Here is a 25,711-nt window from a genome sequence, read left to right on the forward strand (position 1 = left end):
AGACACGGAGATGGAGTAGCTAGTAAGAGGTGGGGAAGCGGAAGGGCTACACGAATTCGTAGACGGACAAAGAGAGCGTGCTTTAAAAGAGGGGGGAAGCGGAAGCGTTACAACGTCCCACTTGCGAAAGCGTTATTAATTACAACGTGCGCCCGTTGTCCATTTCCAAACTCTTGTATATCCACATGGAGGGAGGAAGTAGAAGGGATCGGCCTTCAAAGATCCATTATTCCACGGTTGTAAAAAGAAAGGGCGCAAAGAAAATGAGTAGATGTTGCCAGGTATGGGCGCATTGATCGTAGGTGGTAAATTGGGAAGGAATGTATTGGCTTGGATTATGACGCATGCATATGCATTGGTAGTACAGTAGACGCCAGGGTGGGTCTCCTCTCCTCCACCCCAGCTGAGGTCCAACGCGCGTGCACTGACTGCACCGCACATTGACGCACCACCGTCCCATTGCTTTTGGTTTTGGTGGTGCACAGACACTTGGGACTTGGCTGCTAAGAAACCGAATTAACTCCTGTCCATCTCTTCTCTTCTCTTCGGTAAAAAAGAAGAAGGAAACAAACGGATTCCGTTCACCAACCAACCGCGTTCCATAGCCTCCCTCGCCCGCATATAAAGAGCGCAACAGTGAGGAGGAGGAGTCCACCCCACCCCGCCCCGCCCCAAACAACTTGTAGCCAGCGGCGCCGGCGACCGACGGCGGGCCCTCCGGCAACCGCCCCCCTCCGTTGTATACAGCCTCCAGCCCTGCCGCCGCCCACCGACCAGCGACCCACCTAGGGTTCCCCTCCCCAGCAGCAGCCTGTTTTCCTCCAATTACCCACTCCCGCCGCCGCCGCCGTCCGATGACCCAATCAGCGGCCTGCTCCGCCCGGGCTCGCCGCGGGTTCCAGCATTAGCGGCGGCGACCCGTGCGATTCCGCCCCCATTCCGAAAATCGCGGAGGAGGAGGACAAGAGGGGGGATAGGAATAGGATAATGGGGTGCTTCCACTCCACGGCCACGGCCGGGGCCAGGCGGCGCTACCCGGGCTACGACCACCCCATGCAGCTCGCCTCCCAGACCGCATGTACGTATGTTTGTTTGCAACCACCTACCAATTTCACTATTCCACTAGTCAAACCTTAATTAATTCACCACATGTGGTTTCTCTCCGTTTCTTGTGCTGCTGCTGCAGTCAGCGTGAGCGAGGTGGAGGCGCTGTTCGAGCTCTTCAAGACCATCAGCGGCTCCGTCGTCGACGACGGCCTCATCAGCAAGGTAGTAGCAGGCAGCAGCACACCAAATCATCCATCAATCTCATAATCTTGTGTGCATGCCCTGCTCTGCTTGCCAACGTTTTATTTCATTCTCTACAGAACACGTTAATCATAAATTGCAGCGTAGCTGCACACACAAAAACTCAACTAGCCCTGTGGTCCGGTCTTTTTTCAGGGTACCATGGTCCAGTCATTTTCTAAAGCCCTGTTCTGTTCAAGGAAGTTGTTGTTTTCGGTCACTGTCAGCCTCATTAACTTTGTGTGAAAGACAGGCCGGCGTGTCTTTGTCTCTTTGATGCAGTTAGAATCTTTCTAAATCAAGACGGCCATGTGTTCCTTTCCTCATCTACACTCATTATTCTTAATACTTTGATATATGGTTTTGAAAATTTTGCAAGCATCATGTGCGTCTGCAACCATCATACAACCTTGTGGGCTGCGCCTAATGCTTATCACATAACATTGGAAAAGAATTCCATGAGACCAAGTCTCACGGGTTAGCAGGTGAGACCCATCCTGATGGATGACACTTGGCATTCACAAATCACAAAGCATCTACCCTACCCCACCTGAAATCAGGGGGGGAGGGGGGGGGGAGAGATTAGATGTTTAGTGATTTGTGAATGACACGTGTCATCCAACAGGGCGGGTCTCACCTTTTTCCACCACAGGGCAGAGTTTTGCGCCACACAAGAATATATTAACACTGGGCCTAATGCCTATCACATAACATTGTTCCTCCTCATCCATGCCCCGCTTGCCATGTTTTTCTTTTCTTGCTAAAACACGTTATTTATTTCAGTGTTGAAAAAAAATGGACCCGCTCTGTGGTCCGGTCGTTTTCTAAAACCCTGTTTAGGGAAACTGCCGTTTTCTGGTTGGTGCCGGCCTCATAACTTTGTTAGAAAGACAGGCAGGCGTCCCTTTGGTGCAGTTAGAATCTTTCTAAATCAAGAGGGTGATGTGTTTGTTTCCAGATCTACATTCATTATTTTTCTAAAGTCATTTTCAATTTCAACAATACAATTTCACAGCACAGTACAGTCATTTTCTAAATTGTAAGACAGGCTGGCGTTTATTTTATGCAGTTTAGAATATTTCTAAATGAAGAGGGTCAGGTGTTCGTTTCCTGCTCTGGATTCATTATAAAAAAAAGTTTGATATAGTTTCCATTTCTTGAAGCATCAACTGCCATCTGTACACTGCCGAAAGCTCAGCTCATGAGATTGTCCTTTTCGATAGGACAATTTCACGACACAGTACAGTATATGTACCTAATGTGTCCAAATATCTGGCTCTCACCATTAAACTCAACTTTCATGCTAGCTTAGTTTCTACTCCATAGTTGTGCTGCACATGAATCACGTAAGCAGAATTCAAGGTCTTTTTTATGCATATAAGAACAATTATATCATTATTTATTATTGTGGAGAAAAACTGGAGCACAGATTTTTTGTACATGGTTCATCGGAAGTAAGTACTGTCAGCAATCTAAACTTGCAATCATATTGAACAGCCTCTGTATTGTCTGTTGTGCAGGAAGAGTTCCAGCTTGCATTGTTCAAGAGCAAGATGGACAATATTTTTGCTAACCGGGTATGTTTTGACATGCCAACCTTCAATATGCTTCTGAATTCTGGTACTTGTCTACTATGAGTTGGCATGCTCTCGCCTATGAACTTGCTGAATTTAAGGAACCTTTCAGATATTTGACCTCTTCGATGTCAAGAAAAGGGGGGTCATTGACTTTGCTGACTTCGTTCAAGCTCTAAATGTATTTCACCCTAGCGTTCCAATGGAAGAGAAAATTGATTGTAGGTTACCATCATGACGTTCCTTTTTGTCCATTTTGATAACATATTTCTGCTTTCTGAACATCTCTATTGCTTGCCAGTTTCCTTCAAGCTATATGATATGGACAACACAGGATTTATCGAACGGAAAGAGGTGATTTCTTAAACTCTGTTTTTATTTATTTGCCACATCTTTCACAAATTTTAATTTCTATTCCCTGTTAACAGAGTCATGAAGATTGCAATATCTTGAACTTTATAGTAGAATTAATCTGCTCGTATTTCTGGACTCTGATGTTTAAAGTTTTATTTTGATGTGCTTCATCCTTCTGTCATTGATGGTATGGCATATTTCTACTGCCGCACCGTACAGGTCAAGCAGATGCTCATTGCTCTTCTGAGTGAATCAGGGATGAGGTTATCAGATGAAACCATTGAGTCAATTCTTGACAAGGTATGGACATTTGAGCCCAAAACCTGAGCTGTTACTCAAGTTTTGATTAACTTAAATCCGGAGCCTTCATAAGGGTTCAGATATTGACTGGTATGGTTATTGTTGGCAGACATTTTCAGATGCTGATGTGAATCAGGATGGAAAAATAGATAGAGCAGAGTGGGAGAACTTTGTCTCACGAAATCCCTCCTTGATGAAGATAATGACTCTTCCATACCTAAAGTAAGTGTCATATATCTGCTTCTGGAGACAAGAAAAACAGAGTATATATCAAGAGGAAATAACAAGCATTGTGCAAGGAATACTATGTAAAGAATTAATTAATTATTAGGTTTCAAAACAAGAGACCTCCTTAATATCATAGAACACCACACACCAGTGAATCAAGTAGCTGATGCAATCTATGCACCGAGCATGCTGTTAAAAGTAGTTACTGACCAACAGAGCAGGATTTTTTTGCAAAACTGTTAGACTGTCACTTGGTAATGCATTGTTGACCTTAGTTCCATATGATTGCCAAAAGCAGATACTTAATTTATTAGCTGTTTATTTTTCTCTGCCTGCTTGGACAGTCAGGTCTTTGGCATACATTTAACTGCAATTTATTCAAGTTCAGTTTTAATACGTGGTTAATGAGGGAAGTTCCCTCCTCCCTCAACTGTACGTCGTTAGGCAGAAATGATGAATCCTGTGGAGGCTGCGCCTCGAACGCCGGTGGGCGAGCTCACGTGCGCCTGCTCTAGCCAACCGAGCACTGCTCAGTTCTCAGCACATTCTTATTTTAGTAGGAGTAAAGCTGTTTAAAAAAATTGTGGGGTAAAAAGAAAAGCTATTAATTTTGACTGCCCTCCTTGCATAGTCAGGTCTCTGGCATACTGATTTAACTGTAATGCCCAGGTTGAGTTGTTGATCTGTAATGAGTTGAAGAATGCAGTTGGCTAATCAATGGCTGCTTCTCATTGCAGGGACATAACGACCACATTCCCTAGCTTTGTGTTCAACTCGAAGGTCGACGACATCGTGACGTGAGCGCCATGGTTTCTGTGACATTTTACAGGGCCTGCGCTGAAGAGGGGAAGGACATGTACATCTAATAGTATATCAAGGAGAGTCATTTTTTTCTGGTTAGAGCTAAAGCAATAATGCAAAGAGGTTAAGAGGTGAGGGGAGGGTTGTAGTCTGAGAAATTGGCAAGTTGTCGCGATATGAACTGCATCCATATGCTGCTGCTGTTGTTTGTTGTGAAATGCAAGGTTAGTGCCAGAATGGAATTGTATCGCCTGGAAATCAATCTTTTTTGTTTCTCCAGCGGCGTGTCATGTTGATCCAAATTGTATCAATCCTGCTCCGCCCCCCTGATACGAGTTCTCATATGGCCGTTTATCGTCATGGTTATGTTTGGTTTGTGCCCAAAATGCACCTTAGCAAAAAAAAAAGGAAAACATGACCAAAAAAATTGGCCTCTCTTTGGACAGTGGCTGGCCTTTCTTTGCCATTTTGCTCACTCTAGTTCAATTTTCTTGCAAACTCGTGGCCAACCAAAACTTTCATCATGGTTGCTTTTTGAGAAAAGGCCTGAATTTATTCGTCAAATAAACAAATCATATCGAATCTCCTCGATTTCTAGCTAGGTTTTCGTGGGTCCAATTTCCATAAAAGGCAAGTTGTTTACTTGTTTTTTGAACTGAAAGCAAGTTGTTCACTGCATGAGTGCAAAAGTGCGCACGCCCACCACTACAATGCCGATTTTCTTCCTCGGCTGCTTTCTGCACAGTCCTGCAATGTATTTTGTCCTAAAAGTTTACACACATGCGGGTTATGCCTCCATGCTTGCTGCATTTTTTCAGAATTTTTTGAAATGTAAAGAAATGAATTTTGTTGAACTTGATACTCCACGCACACCACTCCAAAGAATGTCTCGCCGTGAACCAACCTGTGGTTGAATGGTTGAAGGGACATTGGTATCCCAGCCCACCAGGGTTCAAGTCCTGATGCTCGCATTATTCCTGGATTTATTTCAGGATTTCCGGCGATGCGCTTTCAGTGGAAGGAGACGTTCCCGTCGACGACGAGGCACCTACGGTGACTTTGTAAATCTCAAGATGATATGTCGGCTCAGTCTCTCGAAGGTGCTCATAGGGATATGATGTGTGTATGTGCGTTCATAGGGATGAGTGTATGCACGTATGTATGAGCGCTTGCCTTTGTACCGTGTTCAAAAAAAAAGTGTCTCGCCAAGACAGCACACAGGCGGCAAGTAGCAAGTTTGTTCACTGTATGTGCTAAAGCGTGCACGTCCACTACAACGCCGATTTTGTTACTGGGCCGCTTTTGGGCCGAACCCGAATCTATCCGCTCCCCACACTCTCTCTGGACTGGACGAGGGAGAATCTTCCAGCATCACTCCTCCCCCCTCCCCCCACCGTCGCCGTCGCCGTCGGTCCAAACCAAACCCTAGCCGCCGGCCGGCGCCAGGCCATGGACCGCAAGCGCATCAACGACGCGCTCGACAGGCACCTGCGGGCGGCCACGGAGCGGTCGTCGCCCTCCACCTCCCGCGGCGCCAAGCCCAAGCCGCCCCCCGCCGCCGCCCCCAAACCCAAAGGTATCGCCCGCACACCCGTCGCCGTCGCCGTCGCTTTACTTTCCCTCTCGTCATCCGGTTCTCCCTCTCCTGTGCCTTAAAATTGACGTCTTTGTGCGCGGGCGTTGGGGGGGCGGCAGAGCAGCTGGATTCGGACAGCAGCGAGGGGGGCAGCGCCGGCGGGTCCTCGGAGGCGGACGACACGTTCTGGATCAACTGGTTCTGCGCCATGAGGGGCAACGAGTTCTTCGCCGAGGTCGACGACGACTACATCCAGGACGACTTCAACCTCTGCGGCCTCAGCGCCCAGGTCCCCTACTACGACCACGCCCTCGATCTCATCCTCGACCTCGAGCCCGTCCAGGGTACCCTACCTACACCTCACCTCCTTAACTATTATTACTGTGATGATAATCACTTCTCACTCGTCGTGTTAAGCTAGTAAGTTGCTCTTATCCTCACAAGCTATGCTTCACATATGCAGGCGATGTGTTTGCCGATGACCAGAATGAGCTGATTGTCGCGTCCGCGGAGATGCTTTACGGTTTGATCCACGCCCGGTACATCTTGACCACCAAGGGCTTGGCTGCCATGGTAAGCATCTTTCTACTTCCATGGTTCGTTCGATGCGGGAACTCCTATTATATCGGCATGGTTTATGCTTTTTCGATATCAATCACAGTAGCAGCAGGTCTTGTTATACTGCACTGATCTGATCTGTTCCAAAATCTGAATGTTTCTTCAGCTGGAGAAGTTCAAGAACTGCGACTTTGGAAGGTGCCCCCGCGTGTCCTGCTCTGGTCAGCCCTGTCTTCCAATGGGGCAGTCCGATATCCCTAGGTCCAGTACCGTGAAGATATATTGTCCCAAATGCGAAGATCTCTACTACCCCAGATCGAAGCACCAAGCCAGTATCCTTTTGAACTTCTAATTTAGATATGCACCGACAGGTCTATTCATTTTCAAAACCCGTGATCTGGTGAGATTAGGAATAGTGATGTGCTGTTATTGCTGTTCTGCCTTTTCAGCATCATACTATGCCTTCATTAAGAACTTATGATCTTTGTTTATGAATGTCTTGCTGCCTTCTCATCAATGGAGCTGATGCACTGTAAGTAGTGGCATTTTTTTTGCTTGCCTTTTAAACATCTTGTACTTAGATAAGCACTGACAGGTCTATTCATTGCAAATATTCTGATCTGGTAGATTAGAAATAGTGATGTGCCGTTATTGATATTGTGCCTTTTCAACATAACACTACCCACCTTTAGTTAATAACTCTTGCTGCCTTGTCATCACTGGGGGCAGAGACATTGTAAATAGTGGTATTTACTTTGCTTGCCTTTGGCCTTTGCATCCCTGGCGCTTGTTATGGACTGCCCATTCTGTTAAAGTAGATATGAGTACTACTACTCCGTACCATAATGTAAGACGTTTTTGCAAGCTAGTTTAACTTACAAAAATGTCTTACATTATGGGACGGAGGGAGTATATTTTTGCATCTGTAGTACTGATGCAAGGTGCAATTTCTTGTGTGCTGCAAACTGCAGCGCGCCTATGTTAGTCAATCTTTGTGCCCCCTTAAGTCTTCCCACAGATACAGACGGAGCATACTTTGGGACGACGTTTCCTCATATTTTCATGATGACCCACTCACAACTGAAGCCACAGAAGCCAGCACAGCAATACGTTCCCCGGATATTCGGCTTCAAAGTTCACAAGAAAACATGACGGTATCATGGTGGCGTACTGCCTTGGGCTTGTTTCGCCTAGTATGTCACCAGGAATGATGAGGACCCGCACTATAGCTGGGCATGGAAAATGCTATGGCCGATTCAAGACGACAAGACACCAATCAACTATGCCACATTCTTTCTTCTGTATGAAGGCCCGCTCTTTGGAAAAGAAATATCGAGGAGCTCTGATCAACCTCTGCCAGATTCATGCCATGTCATGTTGGGTATTCGGACGATATGATCCCGGTGAAATGGGAATTGGTTTGTGCATCTGCTCTGTTTTGACTTTGGATGCGCGTCCAGACGGGGCATATGTTGCTGAATCTGTTGTGTATCCATGTATTTCACCTTTTCATTCTGTGGTGACGAGAAATCGGACGGCTGAGACTGTTGGAGAAAGTCGTGTTTCGGAGTATTGCTGCATGTGATTCGTAGAAATTCAAGTTACATGTACATGCATTTTTTTTTCCTTTTCTTTTCTACCCCCTCCGTCCTACGCTAACATAGCTTGAAAAATGATCTTATATTGTGGGGCGGAGGGTGTACATCTTAAGCAAGACGTCACGGACAATAATGTGCGGGATCTTCATGCCCGTTTAGAGAGACCAAGGTGAGGGAATGGCTAGAACTTGAGAGAGAAGGTGACCATTGAAGCAAAGAGGGCGACAATCAAGACCGAGCAAGTTGGGCTTGTGAAGATCATCAAGGAGTCGAGGATCATGCTGGCCAACGCTAGCATCATGGACGGCAATGCCAAGGAGTGGTTCCACATAAGGAGGGAATGGTTCCCCATAATGCAAAAAGGCATCAGTGCACAACCATATTTTGAATTGCCGTGTTGTTTGACTTGTTGAGTTTTGTCCTTTAATATTATGATGAGATTCCATATTTATCAGTGCACCCGGGTTTTAGCCGACAAACCCGTGTTATCCACGGACAGACGAGGGACGACATTTGGTGAATACCGTTGGAGATGACCTGTTAACGTGCACTTCTAGAATTAGATTGTAGTCACCCGCAGAAAAAGAAAAGAATTAGAACTATACCACCCCCATCGTCTCGAATTTTTTGTCATAGAAATTCATGTATCTAAAATTAAAAATACGTCTAGATACATTTACAGTTTTGCCATCTCTTAGTCGACCGGGACCTCGTTATGTTTTAGTCGATACTTTCTTTCTTTGATTTTGCATGGAGATTCGTACAGAAAATTTCTTTTCAGTTTTTCTTTTTTCCTCTTACATACTATATCACGTGACTGAGACTTGGTTAAGTCTGAGTCGACTGAGACCTAGCCACACCCATATATTTAGTAATTCGGACGGAGGTAGTAGTACACAAAAGAGGTGACCGTCAACACTGGAAAACATTTACATTATCCTTGCTCCGGGCAGTGCAGCGTGTATTATTAGACGTTGGATCGAGAAGAGGCGAGAAGCAAGAAACCAACAAATTGTGTGGTGATAAAAGGAAGAGAAGGCTTCAAGCGACGGCCAGATAAGAAGCAAGCTCCTCCGTCCATTGCTCCCCCCAGCCGCGCATCATCCATCCATCCGTTCCACTGCACCATGGCGCTCATGCTCAGCCCGGCCGCGACCTTCCTCCCCGTCGTCGCCGGCAAGCCCACCACCGCCATGCGGAACCTCCTCTTCGGCACCACCACCAGCACCACCAGCGGTCACCGGAGCACTCGCAAGGTGGTGGCGATGGCGGACATCCTGGGCGACTTCGGCGCGCGGGACCCGTTCCCGGAGGAGATCGCGAGCAACTTCGGGGAGAAGACGCTGGGCAACGTGGACACGCTGCACCGCATCCTCATCCCCACGCTCTCCGTGCTCTCCCTCTCCCGCGTCCCGCTCGACGCCGACCCGGCCCCGCTCTCCGAGGAGGACGCCCGCAGGCTGCTCTTCAAGGTGGTCGGCTGGCGGCTCCTCTTCCCCAGCAAGGGCGACTCCGACGTGCTCAAGCTCGAGTGCGTCTGGAAGGTCCGCGACCAGGCCTGCGGCGACGAGCTCGTCGCCAGGATCAACAAGGCGCTCGACGGCGCCGGCCACGCCCCCGCCGCGCTCCGGTTCGAGGCGCCCAACCAAGTCAGGGCCCAGCTCTACACGCCGTCCGTAGGTCAGTTACAGTAGCCTCTTCTCTCTTCTGCTCCGCCGCAATGAGCTGCTGTGGTGTGCTTCTCCATGGATGATGGATTCATCGGCGAACTGAGCTGAACTGATATGAATTGGACTGACATTTGTGCAGGCGGGCTGAGCGCCAACGACTTCATCATCGCGGCGAGGATCGACCAGATCAAGACCAAAGATCTCCTCCCAAAGAAGAGGGTCTGGGCATGCTAATGGCCGCAGATTCCCCTCTTCTTGCTCCTCTTTGCATACACACACACAGTTTTGTTTCATGGAAAGCCAATGGATCCATGTTTGTAGCTCTACTGCTAGTGTTTGATGATGATGATGGCGTCGCCATTTTGTCCAATCAAATGATTTCTCAACTTGTTGGGTTCTTCCGAATGCGAGGCACGATTACAACAACACTTACAGCTACAAAAATTGTCAAGAAACGAGTTCACCGTCATGCCAATAGCTATTTAGATGCTACTGTACTCAACTGTACTCGCTGAAGAAAGGAAGAGATCACTTGATAAGGTTGGTGATGGCGCCGGCTATGATGGCGATCTGGATGCAGTCGACGGTGTGCAGGGCCAGCGGCTGAGGCAGGGTCACGCCGGCGGCCGCGAACGCGGCGTTGCACAGCTGCGTCTGCGCCAGGGCCTCGTCGAGCCTCTGCTTGGCCGCGGGGTAGGCGTGGTTGTTGATCTGGTCGTGCGCGCCCGCGAAGCACATGCCCACGTCCTTGTAGAGCGTGCCGCACTTGGCGAGCGCGGGTTTCATGCGCACGTTGGGGTCGGCGGCCTCCTGGGCCTTGATGTCGGCGGCGGCGAGGTTGGCGTTGTCGACGCCGACGAGCGAGGCCACCTTGGCCAGGCCCCAGGCGTCCGCCGCCTCGAGGCTGCCGCGGTGGCTGCCGAGCTTCGACATGCACAGGTCCACGTTGACGCGCACGTCGCTGGCCGCGGCCGCCTTGCATGTGTCCGCCACCGCCGCGTCGACGGTGCGGGCGCCCATGATCAAGGCCAGCGCCGCCAGCACGACGGCGAGGGCCGTCGTCATCGTCGTCGCTGTCTTCATTGATTCGAAAGTCTTCTTGTTTGCCAAAAATAACTTGTTAAAATTATGAGGGAAGCAAACTAAGCTAAATAAGGATGAGACTGGCATGGCAGAGCGGAGGGGAGCCATTGTCGGAGGCTTCTGCCCTGCCTGCCGATGCCCATGGCTTCTTAGTATCCAATCCCCATTTTTGGACTAATTCATTTATCAACCACTGGGCTATGTATAGACTCAGAAGCTCAAGAACTTTCTTGCTAAAAAATCACAGTATACTTACAAGACAAATATTTCTTTAACAGAATTTGGCGAGCAAGCACTGTAAGAAGAACAGCACCACTGCACTATCAGCTATCATAGTCACAGAAAAATCGTCGCAACGGTGGGGAATGGAGCTGAATTGATGCGAGCTGGTCGTCAGTGATCACCAAACATGAGGTTGTTGATGTGATGGATGCTGATGTCCGAAATGGGCTCGATCGGCCTCTCCGCTTCTTCTTCCTCCTCATCTTCTTGCGCCGTTGCGGCATCAACCGGCACGGTGGCGGCGGCGGGGCGTTCGCGGCTGTACTCGTCTGGATGGATGGATGGATGTAAATGATCAATAAGCAACAACAAATGGATGCAAGATGAGCAAATTAACCAGCAAATTGAGCGCATCAATCAATGTCGCCATAGAAAATGGTTACCGAAGATGGTGGAGAAGGAGGTGGGGGCAGGGGTGGCGACGAAGTTGGAGCCGAGGTAGGCGAGGAGGGAGAGCGCGAGGGCGACCATGGCGAGCGACGGCACGGCCAGCGCCCAGTACTTGGTGGGGTAGTAGGTGATGCCGAGCGAGCGGAGCGCCGGCTCCGGCGTGTAGGCCCACGCCAGGTACACCGCCGTCGCGATCACCACGGTGATGGACCCCACGAAGCCGTACACCTCCGACGGCTTGGGCCCCGCCGCCGGCTCCCTCCCCCGCTTCGGGTTCCGCTGCCGCTCCCGCTCGGGGCGACCGAACTGCGGCCGCCGGCTCCGCAGCAGGCTCACCGTCTGCCGCGGGCTCCGCACCACCAGCGACGCCGCCGCCGACGGATCCATCCGATCTGCTCCGCCCCGCTCCCTTCCCTTCCGTCGAGATGCAGAGCAGGCGAGAGGGAGACGGGCTATTTGGGCTGTGCGGTGGGCTTGATCTCGAGCGGGCCTCAGCTCAGATGGGCCCTTAACCGGCCAGCCAAGGAAGAAAAAGGCCGGAGGAGAAGGAGAGGGCGCAGCGGAGGAGCATGGCGAGGCGGCAGGGGAGGAGCAGGCCGGAGCCGCGGTTGTCGCTGGCCGAGCCGCCGCCGGGCCTCTTCCCCGCCGGCGCGCAGGACCTCCTCCGCCTGCTCGCCGTGCTCGCCATCGCGGCCGCCGTCGCCGCCGCCTGCAGCGTCCTCAACCGCCGCCCCGCCCCCTTCTGCGACTCCGACGACCCCTACGGTGCGTCGTCGATCCCCCCTTGCTCAAGCTCAGAATTCCCCCTTGCTTGATTCAATTCGACGGCAGAAGTTCAACTACTTACCATGAGAAGCAAATCCCTACCTTGTTAATCCTGTGCTGTGTTTGCTTGAGCAGATTCGTGCGAGCCCTGCCCGGAGAACGGCCGGTGCGTCGACGGCGAGCTGCGGTGCGTCGAGGGGTTCAAGAAGCGCGGCAGGGTGTGCGTGGAGGACGGCCTGCTCACCCACACCGCCAACAAGATCGTACTGCCCTGCTGACCTGACCTGACCCCATTTTTCTTGCCTACATCCACATGATTATCCACATTATTAACCTCTGCACAACCTACTTGCAGTCAGAGTTGCTCCAGCACAGGATCTGCGACGAGCATGCCCACGCTTTATGCGGCCAAGGCGGCAAGATCTTGGTAATTGCTTCTTGTCACAAGTACTACTATACTGAGATGGATGCAGCACTTGTTGAATACACTGATAGCCCTCATCATCTAGTAATTATTCTGTTATCTCACTGTCAGTTCCAACAACATGACATCTCAAGTATGGCTGACGAGCTGTTATCCAAGGATGCTGCCCGCCTAAGCGACGATGGAATCAAGGTCGTAAAAGAGAGGGTGCTGCAGAGCGCACATGGCTTCTTGGAGACAACGTCGACTTATGACAAGTATGCGTCATCACAACCTCTTTTACCCTCAATGCGGTACATGTCATTAGATTCCTTGACAGATGTCGGGAAATCCCTCTAAATTTCTTCCATTTAGAGTCCAAGCGTTTAAATGTCCAGAGCTGGCCGCGGAGCTTCATAGGCCCCTGTCTTGTCAAGCTCGTCAATGGGTCTCTAGCAATATCGTCTTCGTGATGACCTTCTGTGTCCTGGTATGCTTCTAACCTTACTATCTAAGACATCCATCTAATCAACGCAGCTCAAATGATGATAAAACCTTAGTCTGCAGGACTGCTCAAGATTCTATGGAGCATTTACCAGAGACGGGCATTGTCAAAGAGAGCCGAGCAAATATATGAGCAGGTGTGATTTTCCTACTCTGCTGTTTCATTCCTTCAGGTGTTTATTATATGAAGTATCATTTATTCCAGATGTCTGCATTACAATGATGCAATGCAATCTGTTAGTGGTAAATGCAGCATGTTGTGCAGTGTGATCTACTGTTGGCAAACACAGTACTAACAATAGGCTGCGAGTCATTGTTTTTAAATTATCTGATGTATCCCCACTCCCACTATATCCCTGAAACAGCGGACAAAGGACAATGACCTCTACACCACGGCTGCCTGTAGTAGTTTACTGCTTGGTAATTTGTACAGTTTTATCTCTCAGCGCTCTCATTGCCTGCTACAACCTGCAGTCCCCAGTACTAATACATTTCAGAGTTTTATATGATTCCTTTGTTGCATATTTTGAATCATTAATCCAAGACTTGATATAAACCATTTCAATCACATTTGATTTATCTGAATTTGGATTCTACTGATATATCCATGTGTATTGCTCCAACTACGTTATCACTATCCTCAACCCGACACGGAAATTCCCTGCCCCTATGCTTCTGCAACACACTATTTGAACAAGTATACTTCAACTCACCACGATGGTTAGATTAAATTTACATGGATTGATAAATGGCAAAGAGAATGTACATGATATAAGCTTTATCTGTTAACGTTTGATTGAGTGGCTATAGTGCTAGCATTCATTTTAGTGCAATTACTAGCATTTCCTCAGAGGGTAGGCCTGGCGCAGTGGTGAAGTCCTCCCCACTTGTGCCAAGAGGTCCTGGGTTCGAACCAGCCTCTCTGCATTGCACTTTGCAGGGGTAAGACTAGGTTCATATAATCCCTCCCCGATTACTGGGTCTGTCCTGTCCTTTACTAGCACTTCCTCCACCTGCTCCTCTAGCACCCCTCCCGCATGTGTGACTGTGTGAGGGGGTGGTCGAAGTGGAGAAACGTGTACAGTTTTTATGTGTATCGAAAGTTTTTTTTGGGAATTATTTACTGTTGCATTTACATCTTCTCTGCTTTCATGAACTTGTGTTGAAATTTTGCAGGTATGTGAGATCCTTGAAGATAATGCCGTAAGTGCAAAGGCTGGCAACTCTGAATGCGAGCCTTGGGTGGTCACCTCCTGGTTGCGTGACCATCTACTGTCTACCCGAGAGAGACGGAACACTTTGTTGTGGAAGAAGGTACTTCTGTTACAACATATCTCAGTTAATTATGCAGCCGCTGATTTTTACTCATTGGTTAGCACTATCCAAATTTAATGATGGAAAGTTGGACAGAATTACCATTTTGTGTACGATTTATTATTGTTACTATCAAATGCAAGACATATACATGTGAGCATATGAAGCAATTGTAGGGACATTGACTCTCTCCATATACGGCAATCAAACCCAATTTACTTTCCTTATTGAACTTGCATGACACTCTCCATATATTGCGATCGAACTAATTTTCCTTTCCGTTACCGAACTTGAATCTTGGCACAGGTGGAAGAATTGCTACTGGAAGATTCTCGCATAGACCAGTATCCAAAAGTAATCAAGGGAGAGGCTAAGGTTGTCTTAGAGTGGCAAGGTACAGACATCCCTCCTCCCTGCACCTTTGTTCATGGATTAGAAGTATCAGCCGGTAGCAATTTTAGTGAATACCTTTGCTGTTTCCTACCACAGTATTTGTTGCTGCTACTCTTTTTTTTAAACGATTGTCTGTGTGTGCATGGGTAAGATAGTCACTGAATAGCAACTGGATGTTATATTATTGCAGCTAGCGGGTCGCTGAGTGGGAAGATTAAGAAGTTGCAAGGTGCAGCAGGGAAGACAAGGAGCGGCAGCGTCGGCGCCATCAAACTTGCTGAAGAAATATGTGGCAGCAGCATCAGCAGCAGCAGAGACAAGGAGCTTTGTTCTTCAACTAGCAAAGAAGCAACTAATCCTTTCATGTAATCAATCAACCAATCAATCCAATCACGGTGAATATATCTTTGATGAGTGTGTGTAGATGACACGATGATCACGTAGGGATCTTCTTTATGTCAGCATTATTAGTTAGCAATGTCGTCGATGAATGTCGGGTGGTTTCTTTTGCCTCTGCCCTCTGAAGAACAAAACAGAACAGATGTTGTAGTAAGATGATGTACATGTATGAATGAATGTATCATCATTCATTGGAAGATGCTGCTGACGGAGCACTCGTCGTGGACGCGCCAGATGGTCTCGCCGAGGAGGTTGGCGACGGAGAGCACGGTGAGCTGCGGGAAGCGCTGGTCCGGCGGCACCGGCACGGTGTTGGTGATGATCACCTCCTGGAAGAGGCCGCCGGAGAGCCTCTCGACGGCGGGCGGGCTGAGCACGGCGTGGGTGCTGCAGGCGTACACCGCCCTGGCCCCCTCCCTGTGCAGCAGCTCGGCGCCCTTGTGCATCGTCCCGGCCGTGTCGATCATGTCGTCCACCATCACGGCCACTTTCCCCCTCACGTCCCCGATGAGGTTCATCACCTCCGCCTGGTTGTGCCCCAGCCGCCGCTTGTCGACGATGGCGAGCGGCGCGTCGGAGAGCTTCTTGGCGAAGGCGCGCGCCCTGGCGACGCCCCCGACGTCGGGCGAGACGACGACGACGTCGTTGGGGCAGATGGTCTTGCTGGCGAGGTAGTCGAGGATGACGGGCTGGCCGTAGACGTGGTCCACCGGGATGTCGAAGTAGCCGATGGACTGGCCGGAGTGGAGGTCGCAGGCGAGCACGCGGTGCGCGCCGGCCTCCGTGATGAGGTTGGCGACGAGCTTGGCGGCGATGGACTCGCGGCCCTGCATCTTGCGGTCGGCGCGCGCGTAGCCGAAGTAGGGCACGACGGCTGTGATGGTCTTGGCGGAGGCGCGGCGGCAGGCGTCCACCATGATGAGCAGCTCCATGAGGTTCTCGTTCGCCGGCGGGCAGGTGGGCTGCACCAGGAACACGTCGCTCCCGCGCACGCTCTCCTGCAGCTGCACGTACAGCTCCCCGTCCGCGAACCGCTTGATCTTGATCCTGCCCAGCTCGAGCCCGAGGTAGCAGGCGATCTCCTCCGCCAGCGTCGGGTTCGCCGTGCCGGAGAAGATGCGGAGGCGGCTGCCGCTGCTGCCGCCGCCGTCCTGCACGGGGAGGCGCAGCGGGAAGTGTGGGTCGGGAGGTGGCTGTAGCAGCGGGTTGTGGTCGTACGTGCCGCCGGTGCTGCTCGCCCTGCAGCTCCACCGCCGGCGATGGAAACGGCGAGAGGGGGAAGGAGATGGCGGTGAATGGACAGCGGCGAGGTCGGGGGGAGAGAAGGAGGAGGAGCAGAAGCAGGTGGCCATGGAGGCGGAGGCCATCATGGCATGGCAGAGCAGAGGAGAGCCGAGCCGTCTGGATAAGGGAGAGTGGATTAATTTTCCCCTTCTTTGTTAGTGGGCCGCCACGCAACGGGATTTTGCCTCCTCTTGCGAAGCCCATGAATGAATGCGGCACTTCCAGCCTGCCGGGCTCCTCACACTTTTTCTTTTTCTGGGCTCCTCCTACTGAGACCAAGAGAGAGCAACACAGAGAGAGAATGTCTCAAAAAAGAAAAGGAACACAGAGAGAATGGCGAGCGGCCACAGGAGTCCGGGGAGGCCGCCGCCGCCACGTGCATTTCCGGCATGACGGTCGGCGTCGTCCAAGCGCCGCCTGCAGGTACTCTACTGACCTTGTTCTGAGTGATGCAAATTTCAAATTCAGCTTCTCAATTTCACCCTGTAATGTTGCAACCCTCTGATTTTTTACAAAATCCATGTGCATAGCTCCTTCACTTCCATCTATCTATATGCAGTTTGATCTTCTTAACTGGTCTTACTGCAAAGGGAGCAAAGTACACAACCACCACTGACATATATAAGTTCATACATAAAAACTAGAGTTTCCATGCAATCAGATTGCCTTTATTTTTTCACCACCTGGTTGCTGTGTTCTCTTGCAGTTCCAGGAGGCTATATAAAGCAAGTTCTTGACACAAGTAAACACTAAGACAGCAGCCGGCCGGATGGCCTTTATTTATCATCACCTGGTGTACTGTCCCAGGTGGAGGTTGTACATGCACTACTGTTCCAGCAGGTTGTACATGTACTCTACTATGCATACAACAACAGCAAGCTCACTTGATCGACCCGACGGCCACCACTGCCGCCGCGGGCTTCGCCACCCCCCTGTACCTCTTGGCGAGCAGCACGAAGAGCGCCAGGTCAGCCGCGTTGAGCGCGGCGATGAGGAAGAAGAACCTGTCCACATGGCCCTGGTTGAGGTTCTGCGGTATCCACCCGGCTTGGCCCCCGCTGCGGCTGCCCGCCATGACCAGCGAGACGATCAGGCTGTTCGCGTAGCTCCCGGCCGACATGGACGCCCCGGACATTGCACTGCCGAGGCTCCTCATGCCGTCCGGGAGCTGGTCGTTGAAGAACTCCGTCATGGTCACGTACATGAACACCTCCGACGCCCCGATCAGCAGGTACTGGGGGATCTGCCAGAGGACGCTCAGGCGGTAGTGGTCGGCGTGCTTCAGCCTCTGCCGCTCCACCAGCGCCGCCGCGATCATCGCCGCGGTCGATATGACGAGCCCGATGCCCATCCTCTGGAGCTCGGTTGGCTCCTTTGATCGCTTCGACAGGGGTTTGGCGATGCAGAACGTGTAGATGAAGACGAATGATGTCACGCCGATGATCTCGAAGATGCCGATGCCCGCGGCGGGGATCGTGAATTTGTTGAGGGTGTTGTCCATGGCCTGTGCTTGCTCGATGAACACCGAGGACATCTGCGAGTATGTGGTGGAGTAGATGATGCTGCAGAGCCATATGGGAATGAGTCGAAGGATGCATTTCACTTGCTCCACTTGAGTGACCGTGTAGAGACGCCGCGGCCTGGATGCTGGCTGCTCGCCCGGTAGAAGGATGGATGGGTCCTCGATCACCGCCGCCTTGTCCAAAAACCTGCAAAAGGTAAACACACCACATAACTATGTACATGGCAGAAACATTTGAGCAATACATACAAGGTACGTAGAAGTACAAGAGAGTATATTGGGCTGGGTTACCTGTATCCTGGTGTGTGTGCAATCTTCTTGCCCCCATTGACGCTGTGAGTTCCATCCAACTCATACAGCTTTTCCACTTGGGTTGGGATGGTGAGGTGCCTCTTCTTCGTTGCAGCAACCAAGACATTTCCCACGGTCGCGGCAGGGTTCCCGCAGGGCATGAAGTGCCTGAACCTCTTGGTCCCGGCGGCGAACAGGAGGAGGCCGAGAAGAGACGCCGCCGCTGAGATCACAAAGGCGGCCGCCCAGCTCCCCTTGTCCTCGATGTAGGTGAGAAAAGTGACGGCCACCAGGCTGCCCAGGTTGTTGGCCACGAAGAAGTAGCCGTAGAAGGCCGTCTTGGACCTCTTCTCCTTGGTGTGCTCCTCGTCGAACTGGTCGGCGCCGAATGTCGTGTTGGTGGGCTGGTAGGCCCCGTTCCCGAGCGCGATCTTGTATATGGCCACATAGAATATGGCTATCTCCGCAGCCGATGGTGTTCTGCAGGTCTTGGTGTCACCCGATTCCGACTCGCAGCTGAAGTTGTGCAGGAAGAAATAGGAGGATATGGCGAGCTCCACCAGTCCCTGTCAACCAATCAGTATATGCATATCAATGCCTGAGAACTAGTTGCCATGGAGAAAAAGAAAAGGAAGAAGAAGAAGAAGAGTAGTTACGGCGAGGAAGATGAGCTGGAAGATGATGCAGGACTTGTATCTTCCCCAGTAGGAGTCGGCGATGATGGCGCCGACGATGGAGAAGACGTAGGTGGTGCCGGACCAGTTGCTCACATACTTGGCAGCGTTGGCGTTGTCGAGCTGCATCACCACCCTCATGAAGGTCACCAGGTTGATGCTCACGCCGTTCACCGCCATCGTCGCAAGCGCCTGGTTTACTGCATATTGCATGCATCCATGAGTGACGTGCATATGTTTGTTATGCCAGGCCAAAGCCACGGTGGTTGCAGGTCTGACTTTAGTTTTGGCTATATATATACCTCCTCCAGAGCAAACAAAAAAACTACTAACAACTACTAATAAATAGGGCAGATCTGCTTAGGATTCCACTCCACTACTCTTGTGTGGTCATCACGTATATATAGTGAGTAATTAAGATACCGGCCGTATTTACAAAAGAAATCGCTGAATTATAGCAGTACAATTATAGTAGAAGAAACATATAATTGGTGCTAATTAGGTAAGAGTATTTTCGGAATTGGGATGAATCTAATCTAAGGAAGAAGATATATATGCTACTATACTTACGCAGGATGAGGAGTCCGGCAGGCCATCCACCAGATTTGGCTCTCAGGCACGGGCTGCCGTTCCAATCGACCGACCCATCCATCGTCGTCTCTTCGCCTTCTCCTTCCCCTTGATCTCCGGCGACCACGATAACATGGTCATGGTCTTGCCCCTGATCCCTCTCATCCTCCTGAGCAATCTGCACATATACATACACTAGTACATCAGTCATCCATGATTGATGGTGCAAGACAGACGAGGAGAAAAGAAAAAGGGAAACTAGCTACAATCCACATACATCCATGATGGAAGGGGAAAACACACTCTTGTTTGCGCTTGTGCTTCCACACCCCTCCTCTCTTCTTAAGGTCAGAGGATAGATGCACCTATATATATCTCCTGGAGTTTGTATCCATGCCAATGTGTTCGGGTGTTGATGATGTACTATGTTGGTGTGTGTTATTTATGTGTTCATGTATGTATATGCATGGCCAGCCAGGATGATATGCCAGGTAGGTGGCAGGTGTGTTGCAATGCAAAGTGCCAAACCGCATGGCGGAGGGCAGGCCTGGGCATGCAACGTGGTCTCACCCTCTTAATTGCACTGCCAATTGTCATATCTTTTCTCATCACTAATAGTATCAAGATATAATAATGTTCAAAGAAAAAGTATCAAGATATCTCCTCTATCTCTTGTCCTGTATTTCCACAATTAAAGCGGCGCTCCCCCCTCTTGCTTTGATTTCTTTTTAATGGCCCCGCGGTGAATACTTTCCATGTTAGGCTTATTACTTTTCACATCGGCTAATAATGTCGGTGGTGAGGAACTCCTAATCTTTGCCCATCATGTTCAAGTTATGGCGGCGACAAAGTGGGAGCGTCACGGGGCCGACCACTAACCGACTTACTTTCTGAATGATCAATGATAGGTGTTGGTCGGCCAATTGGCGGCTTGCGGTCGGGGTGCTTTGTCGAGACGTCTAGGGTGGATAGTTTCGTAAAAGGAGATACGTAATGCACCCACACATAATAAGAACGGTCGATCTCATCATCTTGTTTGTCGAGACGTCTGGGGTGGATAGTTTCATAAAAGGAGATACATAATGCATCCACACATAATAAGAACGGTCGATCTCTCGTCATCTTGTTTTGTCGAGACGTCTGGGGTGGATAGTTTCGTAAAAGGAGAAACGTAATGCACCCATACATAATAAGAACATTCGATCTCTCGTCATCTTATTTTGTCGAGACGTCTAGGGGGGGGGGGGGGGGGTAGTTTCGTAAAAGGAGATACATACATCACCACAATATAAGAAGAATGTTCGATTTCTCGTCATCTTGTTTTGTCGAGATGTCTAGGGTGGATAGTTACGTAATAATAGATATGTAATGCACCACATTTCAATCTTCCGTTAACTTTAACCGACATACTCTTCCCCAGACATCTCGACATAATAAGAGCTCCGGCAGGGCTTCGCCAAGCGGCTGCAGAGAGGTGGGAGGAGTAACGGGGAGGGGAGGCGTCAAGGGATGGATGGGCTACTGCCCCTGTGCCCCCTTTATATAGGCATGGGAGGGGGCTGAGAGGCTTGGTCTCCTCTTTTTAGGGGGGGGGGGTAGGGAAATCCCCTCCTTCCTTCCCCATCGATCGTGATCCCCTCTTTTTAGGGATCTTGATCTTATCCCTTCGGGATATGATCCTATTCCTTTTAAGGAGGATCTTGGTGCGCCTGGACCAGGGGTGTGGAGCCTTGCCCCACTACCCACGTCCATGTGTGTCCCTCCATGCAGGTGGACCCCATTCCAGAACCTTCTAGAACCTTCCCGGTACAATACCGAAAAATCACAAACATTTTCCGGAACACTGAAAACCACTTTCCTTATATGAAACTTCATCTCTAGACCATTCTGAAGCTCCTCGTGATATCCCAGATCCCATCCGATCGGAGACTCCCAACTATATTCGGTCTCACCATTATGAACATCCCGTTACTATCCAAGCGTTACCGAACATTAAGTATGTGACCCTATGGGTTCGAGAACATGCAGACATGATCGAGACACCTCTTCGATCAATAATCAATAGCGGTTTTAGCAACTGCACTATACATGAACCATTGGGAAAATCTGAGGAAATCGATCCATGGGCACGCAAGAAGCATACCATCGGTGTTGCATGAAAGTGGGCCCTCCAAGTAAGAGGCGCGTGATGACCCACAAGTATAGGGGATCAATCATAGTCCTTTCGATAAGTAAGAGTGTCGAACCCAACGAGGAACAGAAGGAAATGACAAGTGGTTTTCAACAAGGTATTTTCTACAAGCACTAAAATAGTCGATAACAGGTAGTTTGATAGCAAGATAATTTGTAACGGAGAAGTAACGGTAACGGTAAATAAATTGCATCAAGGTAGCCCAATCCTTTTGTGGCAAAGGACAGGCCAAAACGGTCTCTTATGATAAGCAAAGCGTTCTTGAGGGTACACGGGAATTTCACCATGTCACTTTCATAATGTTGGTCTGATTCGTATTCGCTAATTTGATAATTTGATATGTGGGTGGACCGGTGCTTAGGTGTTGTTCTTACTAGAACAAACCTCCTATTTATGATTAACCCCCTCGCAAGCATCCGCAACTACGAGAAAAGTATTAAGATAAAATCTAACAATAGCATTAAACTTTTGGATCCAAATCGTCCCCTTACGAAGTAGCGCATAAACTAGGGTTTAAGCTTTTGTCACTCTAGCAACCCATCATCTAATAAGTACTCCACAATGCATTCCCTTAGGCCCAAATACGGTGAAGTGCCATGTAGTCGACGTTCACATGTCACCACTAAGGGAATCACAACATACATATCATCAAAAAATCAAACACATATCAAGTTCACATGATTACTTGCAACATGACTTTTCCCATGACCCCAAGAACAAAAGTAATTACTCACAAATGATAATCATGCTCAAGATTAGAGGGGTATTAAATAGCATAACGGATCTAAACATATAATCTTCCACCAAATAAACCATATAGTAATCAACTACAAGATGTAATCAACACTACTAGTCACCCACATGTACCAATCTGAGTTTCCGGTACAAAGATTGAACACAAGAGGTGAACTACGGTTTGAGAGGATATGGTGTTGTTGAAGATGTTGATGGAGATGGCCCTCCCAAAGATGAGAGGGTTGTTGGTGATGATGATGGCTTCGATTTTCCCCTTCGGGAGCGAAGTTAACCCGGCGGAATCGCTCCGTCGAAGGGCAAAAGTGATCCTGCCCAAGTCCCGCCTCAAGGCAGCGGCGCTTTGTCCTGAAAGTCCTCTCCTGATTTTTTCTAGGTCAAAATGATCTATATACCAGAAGATGGGCACCGGAGGCGGGCTGGGCTGAGCACAGCCCACCAGGGCGCGCCTGGGGGGCCTGGCGTGCCCTGGTGTCTTGTGCTCACCAGATGGCCCCCATCCAGTAGTTATTTGCTCCAATATTTCTTAAATATTCTAAAATAGTTCTCCGTGAAGTTTCAGCTCATTTGGAGATGTGCAGAATAGGTAACTCTGACGTAGCTTTTTCATGTCCAGAATTCCTACTGACGGCATTCTCCCTCTTTGTGTAAACCTTGCATATTATGAGAGAAAAGGCATTAGAATACTCCAAAAAGCATTATTATGCATAAAAGCATTATAAATAACAGTAGGAAATCATGATGCAAAATGGACGTATCAACTCCCCCAAGCTTAGACCTCGCTTGTCCTCAAGCGAAAAACCGATATCGAAAAACATGTCCACATGCTTAGACAGAGAGGTGTCGATAAAAATAAAATACGGACATAGAAGCATCATGATTATTATTATAATAGCAAAGAAATTTAACATAAAGCTTTATCACACAACTTTTATCATATAACTTCTCATGAACAAGTGACAATTCATCACAACATTGAAGTATAAAGCATAAACTCTATTGAAAACCAACAAACTATGTTCTCAGTCAACTTTGAAACTACAATTCATCATATTTTCAGAAAGGGTCACGTATCGGAGCCTTTTGGCAAGTCCACATACTCAACCACCATTTAATATTCTATGATTGCTAACACTCAAAGCATACCCATGCGCAAAAAGTTTCAACCGGACACATAGAAAGATAGGGGCTTATAGTTTTGCCTCCCAGCGTATTCACCTCAAGGGTGATGTCAACAATAATAATTCATGCTCACTCATATCCAACTGGATATATGTGCTTAGATCTTTCCTCACCACAAGATGCTTGCCAAAAAAGAAAATAAAAAGAAAAGGGGAAGAATACTTTGACTCTTGCATAAAAGTAAAAGATAAGCCCTTCGCAGAGGGAAGTAGAGGTCGCCATGCGCTTTTTGTTTATATGCCAAATCCCTTAATGCAAAATAACAAAACGTTATATTGCCCCTTATGATAGCAACCTTTATTATGCAGTCCATCGTTTTTATTACTTTGCCATCACAAGTTTGTACAAAGCTCAATTTTATCTTACACTAAATGATCCAACACATTTAGAAGCAATTTTTATTGCCTTATTACACCGATGACAACTTACTTGAAGGATCTTACTCAATCCATAGGTAGGTATGGTGGACTCTCAAAATAAGATTTTGGGTTTAAGGGTTTTTGGATGCACAAGTAGTATCTCTACTTAGTGCATAATTTTTGGCTAGCAAAGATATTGAGCAAGCACCACATGTTGAAGGATCTATAACAATATTACTTCTATGTGGATATGAACAAACATAAATCATTACGTTGTCTTCCTTGTCCAACGTCAACAATTTTGACATATAATATTTAATGGGGGCTCACAATCATAAAAGATGTCCAAGATAGTACATTTGCAAGTAAATCTTCTCTTCCCTTATTAATTCTTTCATGAGTTGCATCATTGACCAATGTTATGTTTGTCAACCTCCAACAAATTTTACCACTTATACTTTTACTTATGTGATGTCATTACTTACCATAAGATTAGCATATGATCTTTTTCCTTTTTTTATTGCAACAAAGAAGTAAAGAAACGAAAACTCAAACTTATAAAACTTTATTATATATCTCACACACGATTACATAGATTGATAGATCACTAAGCAAGCACTCGAAAAATGATCAAACTAAACTTCTATTCAACTAAATCAAAGGACAACTAAAGATCGAACTAAAATAGATAAAGGCAAAGATAGTGGTGGTGATACGATACCGGGGCACCTCCCCCAAGCTTGGCACAAGCGAAGGGGAGTGACCATACCATGAACTTAAGTCTCCTTTGGTGGGGGAGATGATGATGGTGCTGGTGATGAAGTAGTAGCGAGCTTTCTCCTCAGCTTCCGCTTGAGGATGGAATTTTCCTCCTTCAAATCATCGATCTCCTGATCCAGCGTTAATATCTTTTTGCATAATTCTTGCTTGTTTTCTTGTAGAAGATGAAAAGGGATAAACTAGATCTTAGGTTTCTTTGCTTTATTAGAGAGACTTGACTTCTTGAATTCCACGTGCATGTCCCCAGGTTGGGGTAGTGGAACTTCATCCTCATCTGAACTTTTCTCTTCTTTCCCTTTTGGATCATAGTCTTCTTCTTCCTCCGTGGTCCAACCATAATGTTCCACATCTCCGTAAACCTTGGGGTTTGCAATATAATCAGCAACATAGCTCTCACCATCCGAGTCTCGAGACGACATATTTTCAGATCTGCCAGAAAACAGCAAGAAAGAAAAACAGAAGATTTCTTTGCGATACGGTGGTCAATACGTTCGGGGGGTATATAAAGATTTTTTATTTTGGGAAACAAGCAAACAGGAGGAAAACGGAGAGTCGGGAAGGTTCCTGAGGTGGGCACAACCCACCTGGGCGCGCCAGGCAAGGCATGCATGCCCTGGTGTCTTGTG

General features: G+C 48.6%; 8 protein-coding genes across 8 annotated transcripts; 4 read left to right on the top strand and 4 right to left on the bottom strand.

Annotated features, from left to right (window-relative positions):
- The first annotated feature begins 635 nt into the window (after nt 1-635).
- Nucleotides 636-4,869, top strand: LOC123099178 (calcineurin B-like protein 1). The gene is made up of 8 exons (XM_044521342.1): nt 636-1,078; nt 1,187-1,269; nt 2,808-2,864; nt 2,974-3,082; nt 3,163-3,215; nt 3,435-3,515; nt 3,625-3,737; nt 4,481-4,869. Exons 1-8 carry the CDS (start codon nt 988-990, stop codon nt 4,542-4,544), a joined length of 651 nt encoding a protein of 216 aa, XP_044377277.1. The 5' UTR covers nt 636-987; the 3' UTR covers nt 4,545-4,869.
- A 1,004-nt stretch (nt 4,870-5,873) lies between these two features.
- On the top strand, nt 5,874-8,258 carry LOC123099180 (putative casein kinase II subunit beta-4). Its single transcript, XM_044521343.1, has 5 exons — nt 5,874-6,120; nt 6,240-6,464; nt 6,584-6,693; nt 6,845-7,010; nt 7,697-8,258. The coding sequence occupies exons 1-5, from the start codon at nt 5,994-5,996 to the stop codon at nt 7,828-7,830; spliced, it is 762 nt and encodes a 253-aa protein (XP_044377278.1). The 5' UTR covers nt 5,874-5,993; the 3' UTR covers nt 7,831-8,258.
- A 1,044-nt stretch (nt 8,259-9,302) lies between these two features.
- LOC123099184 (probable pterin-4-alpha-carbinolamine dehydratase, chloroplastic) lies at nt 9,303-10,332 on the top strand. The gene is made up of 2 exons (XM_044521348.1): nt 9,303-9,956; nt 10,086-10,332. The coding sequence occupies exons 1-2, from the start codon at nt 9,404-9,406 to the stop codon at nt 10,178-10,180; spliced, it is 648 nt and encodes a 215-aa protein (XP_044377283.1). The 5' UTR covers nt 9,303-9,403; the 3' UTR covers nt 10,181-10,332.
- Nucleotides 10,333-10,474: 142 nt separating this feature from the next.
- Nucleotides 10,475-11,137, bottom strand: LOC123097206 (pectinesterase inhibitor 12). Its single transcript, XM_044518925.1, has one exon. The coding sequence runs from the start codon at nt 11,135-11,137 to the stop codon at nt 10,475-10,477; it is 663 nt and encodes a 220-aa protein (XP_044374860.1).
- Nucleotides 11,138-11,236: 99 nt separating this feature from the next.
- On the bottom strand, nt 11,237-12,209 carry LOC123099185 (phosphatidylinositol N-acetylglucosaminyltransferase subunit P). The gene is made up of 2 exons (XM_044521349.1): nt 11,695-12,209; nt 11,237-11,580 (listed from the first exon to the last, which is right to left on the bottom strand). The coding sequence occupies exons 1-2, from the start codon at nt 12,086-12,088 to the stop codon at nt 11,423-11,425; spliced, it is 552 nt and encodes a 183-aa protein (XP_044377284.1). The 5' UTR covers nt 12,089-12,209; the 3' UTR covers nt 11,237-11,422.
- LOC123099183 (uncharacterized) lies at nt 12,168-15,676 on the top strand. Its single transcript, XM_044521347.1, has 9 exons — nt 12,168-12,466; nt 12,602-12,729; nt 12,822-12,893; nt 13,002-13,147; nt 13,245-13,359; nt 13,430-13,510; nt 14,550-14,687; nt 14,994-15,081; nt 15,271-15,676. The coding sequence occupies exons 1-9, from the start codon at nt 12,271-12,273 to the stop codon at nt 15,447-15,449; spliced, it is 1,143 nt and encodes a 380-aa protein (XP_044377282.1). The 5' UTR covers nt 12,168-12,270; the 3' UTR covers nt 15,450-15,676.
- LOC123099182 (ribose-phosphate pyrophosphokinase 1) lies at nt 15,440-16,885 on the bottom strand. The gene has a single exon (XM_044521345.1). It carries the CDS (start codon nt 16,847-16,849, stop codon nt 15,668-15,670), a length of 1,182 nt encoding a protein of 393 aa, XP_044377280.1. The 5' UTR covers nt 16,850-16,885; the 3' UTR covers nt 15,440-15,667.
- A 623-nt stretch (nt 16,886-17,508) lies between these two features.
- LOC123099181 (protein NRT1/ PTR FAMILY 7.3) lies at nt 17,509-20,260 on the bottom strand. Its single transcript, XM_044521344.1, has 5 exons — nt 20,098-20,260; nt 19,821-19,998; nt 19,233-19,450; nt 18,577-19,142; nt 17,509-18,472 (listed from the first exon to the last, which is right to left on the bottom strand). The coding sequence occupies exons 1-5, from the start codon at nt 20,101-20,103 to the stop codon at nt 17,644-17,646; spliced, it is 1,797 nt and encodes a 598-aa protein (XP_044377279.1). The 5' UTR covers nt 20,104-20,260; the 3' UTR covers nt 17,509-17,643.
- Between the last annotated feature and the right edge of the window lie 5,451 nt (nt 20,261-25,711).

The sequence above is a fragment of the Triticum aestivum genome, chromosome 4D (genome assembly GCF_018294505.1).
Source record: "Triticum aestivum cultivar Chinese Spring chromosome 4D, IWGSC CS RefSeq v2.1, whole genome shotgun sequence".
In the NCBI taxonomy this organism is placed as follows: Eukaryota; Viridiplantae; Streptophyta; class Magnoliopsida; order Poales; family Poaceae; genus Triticum; species Triticum aestivum.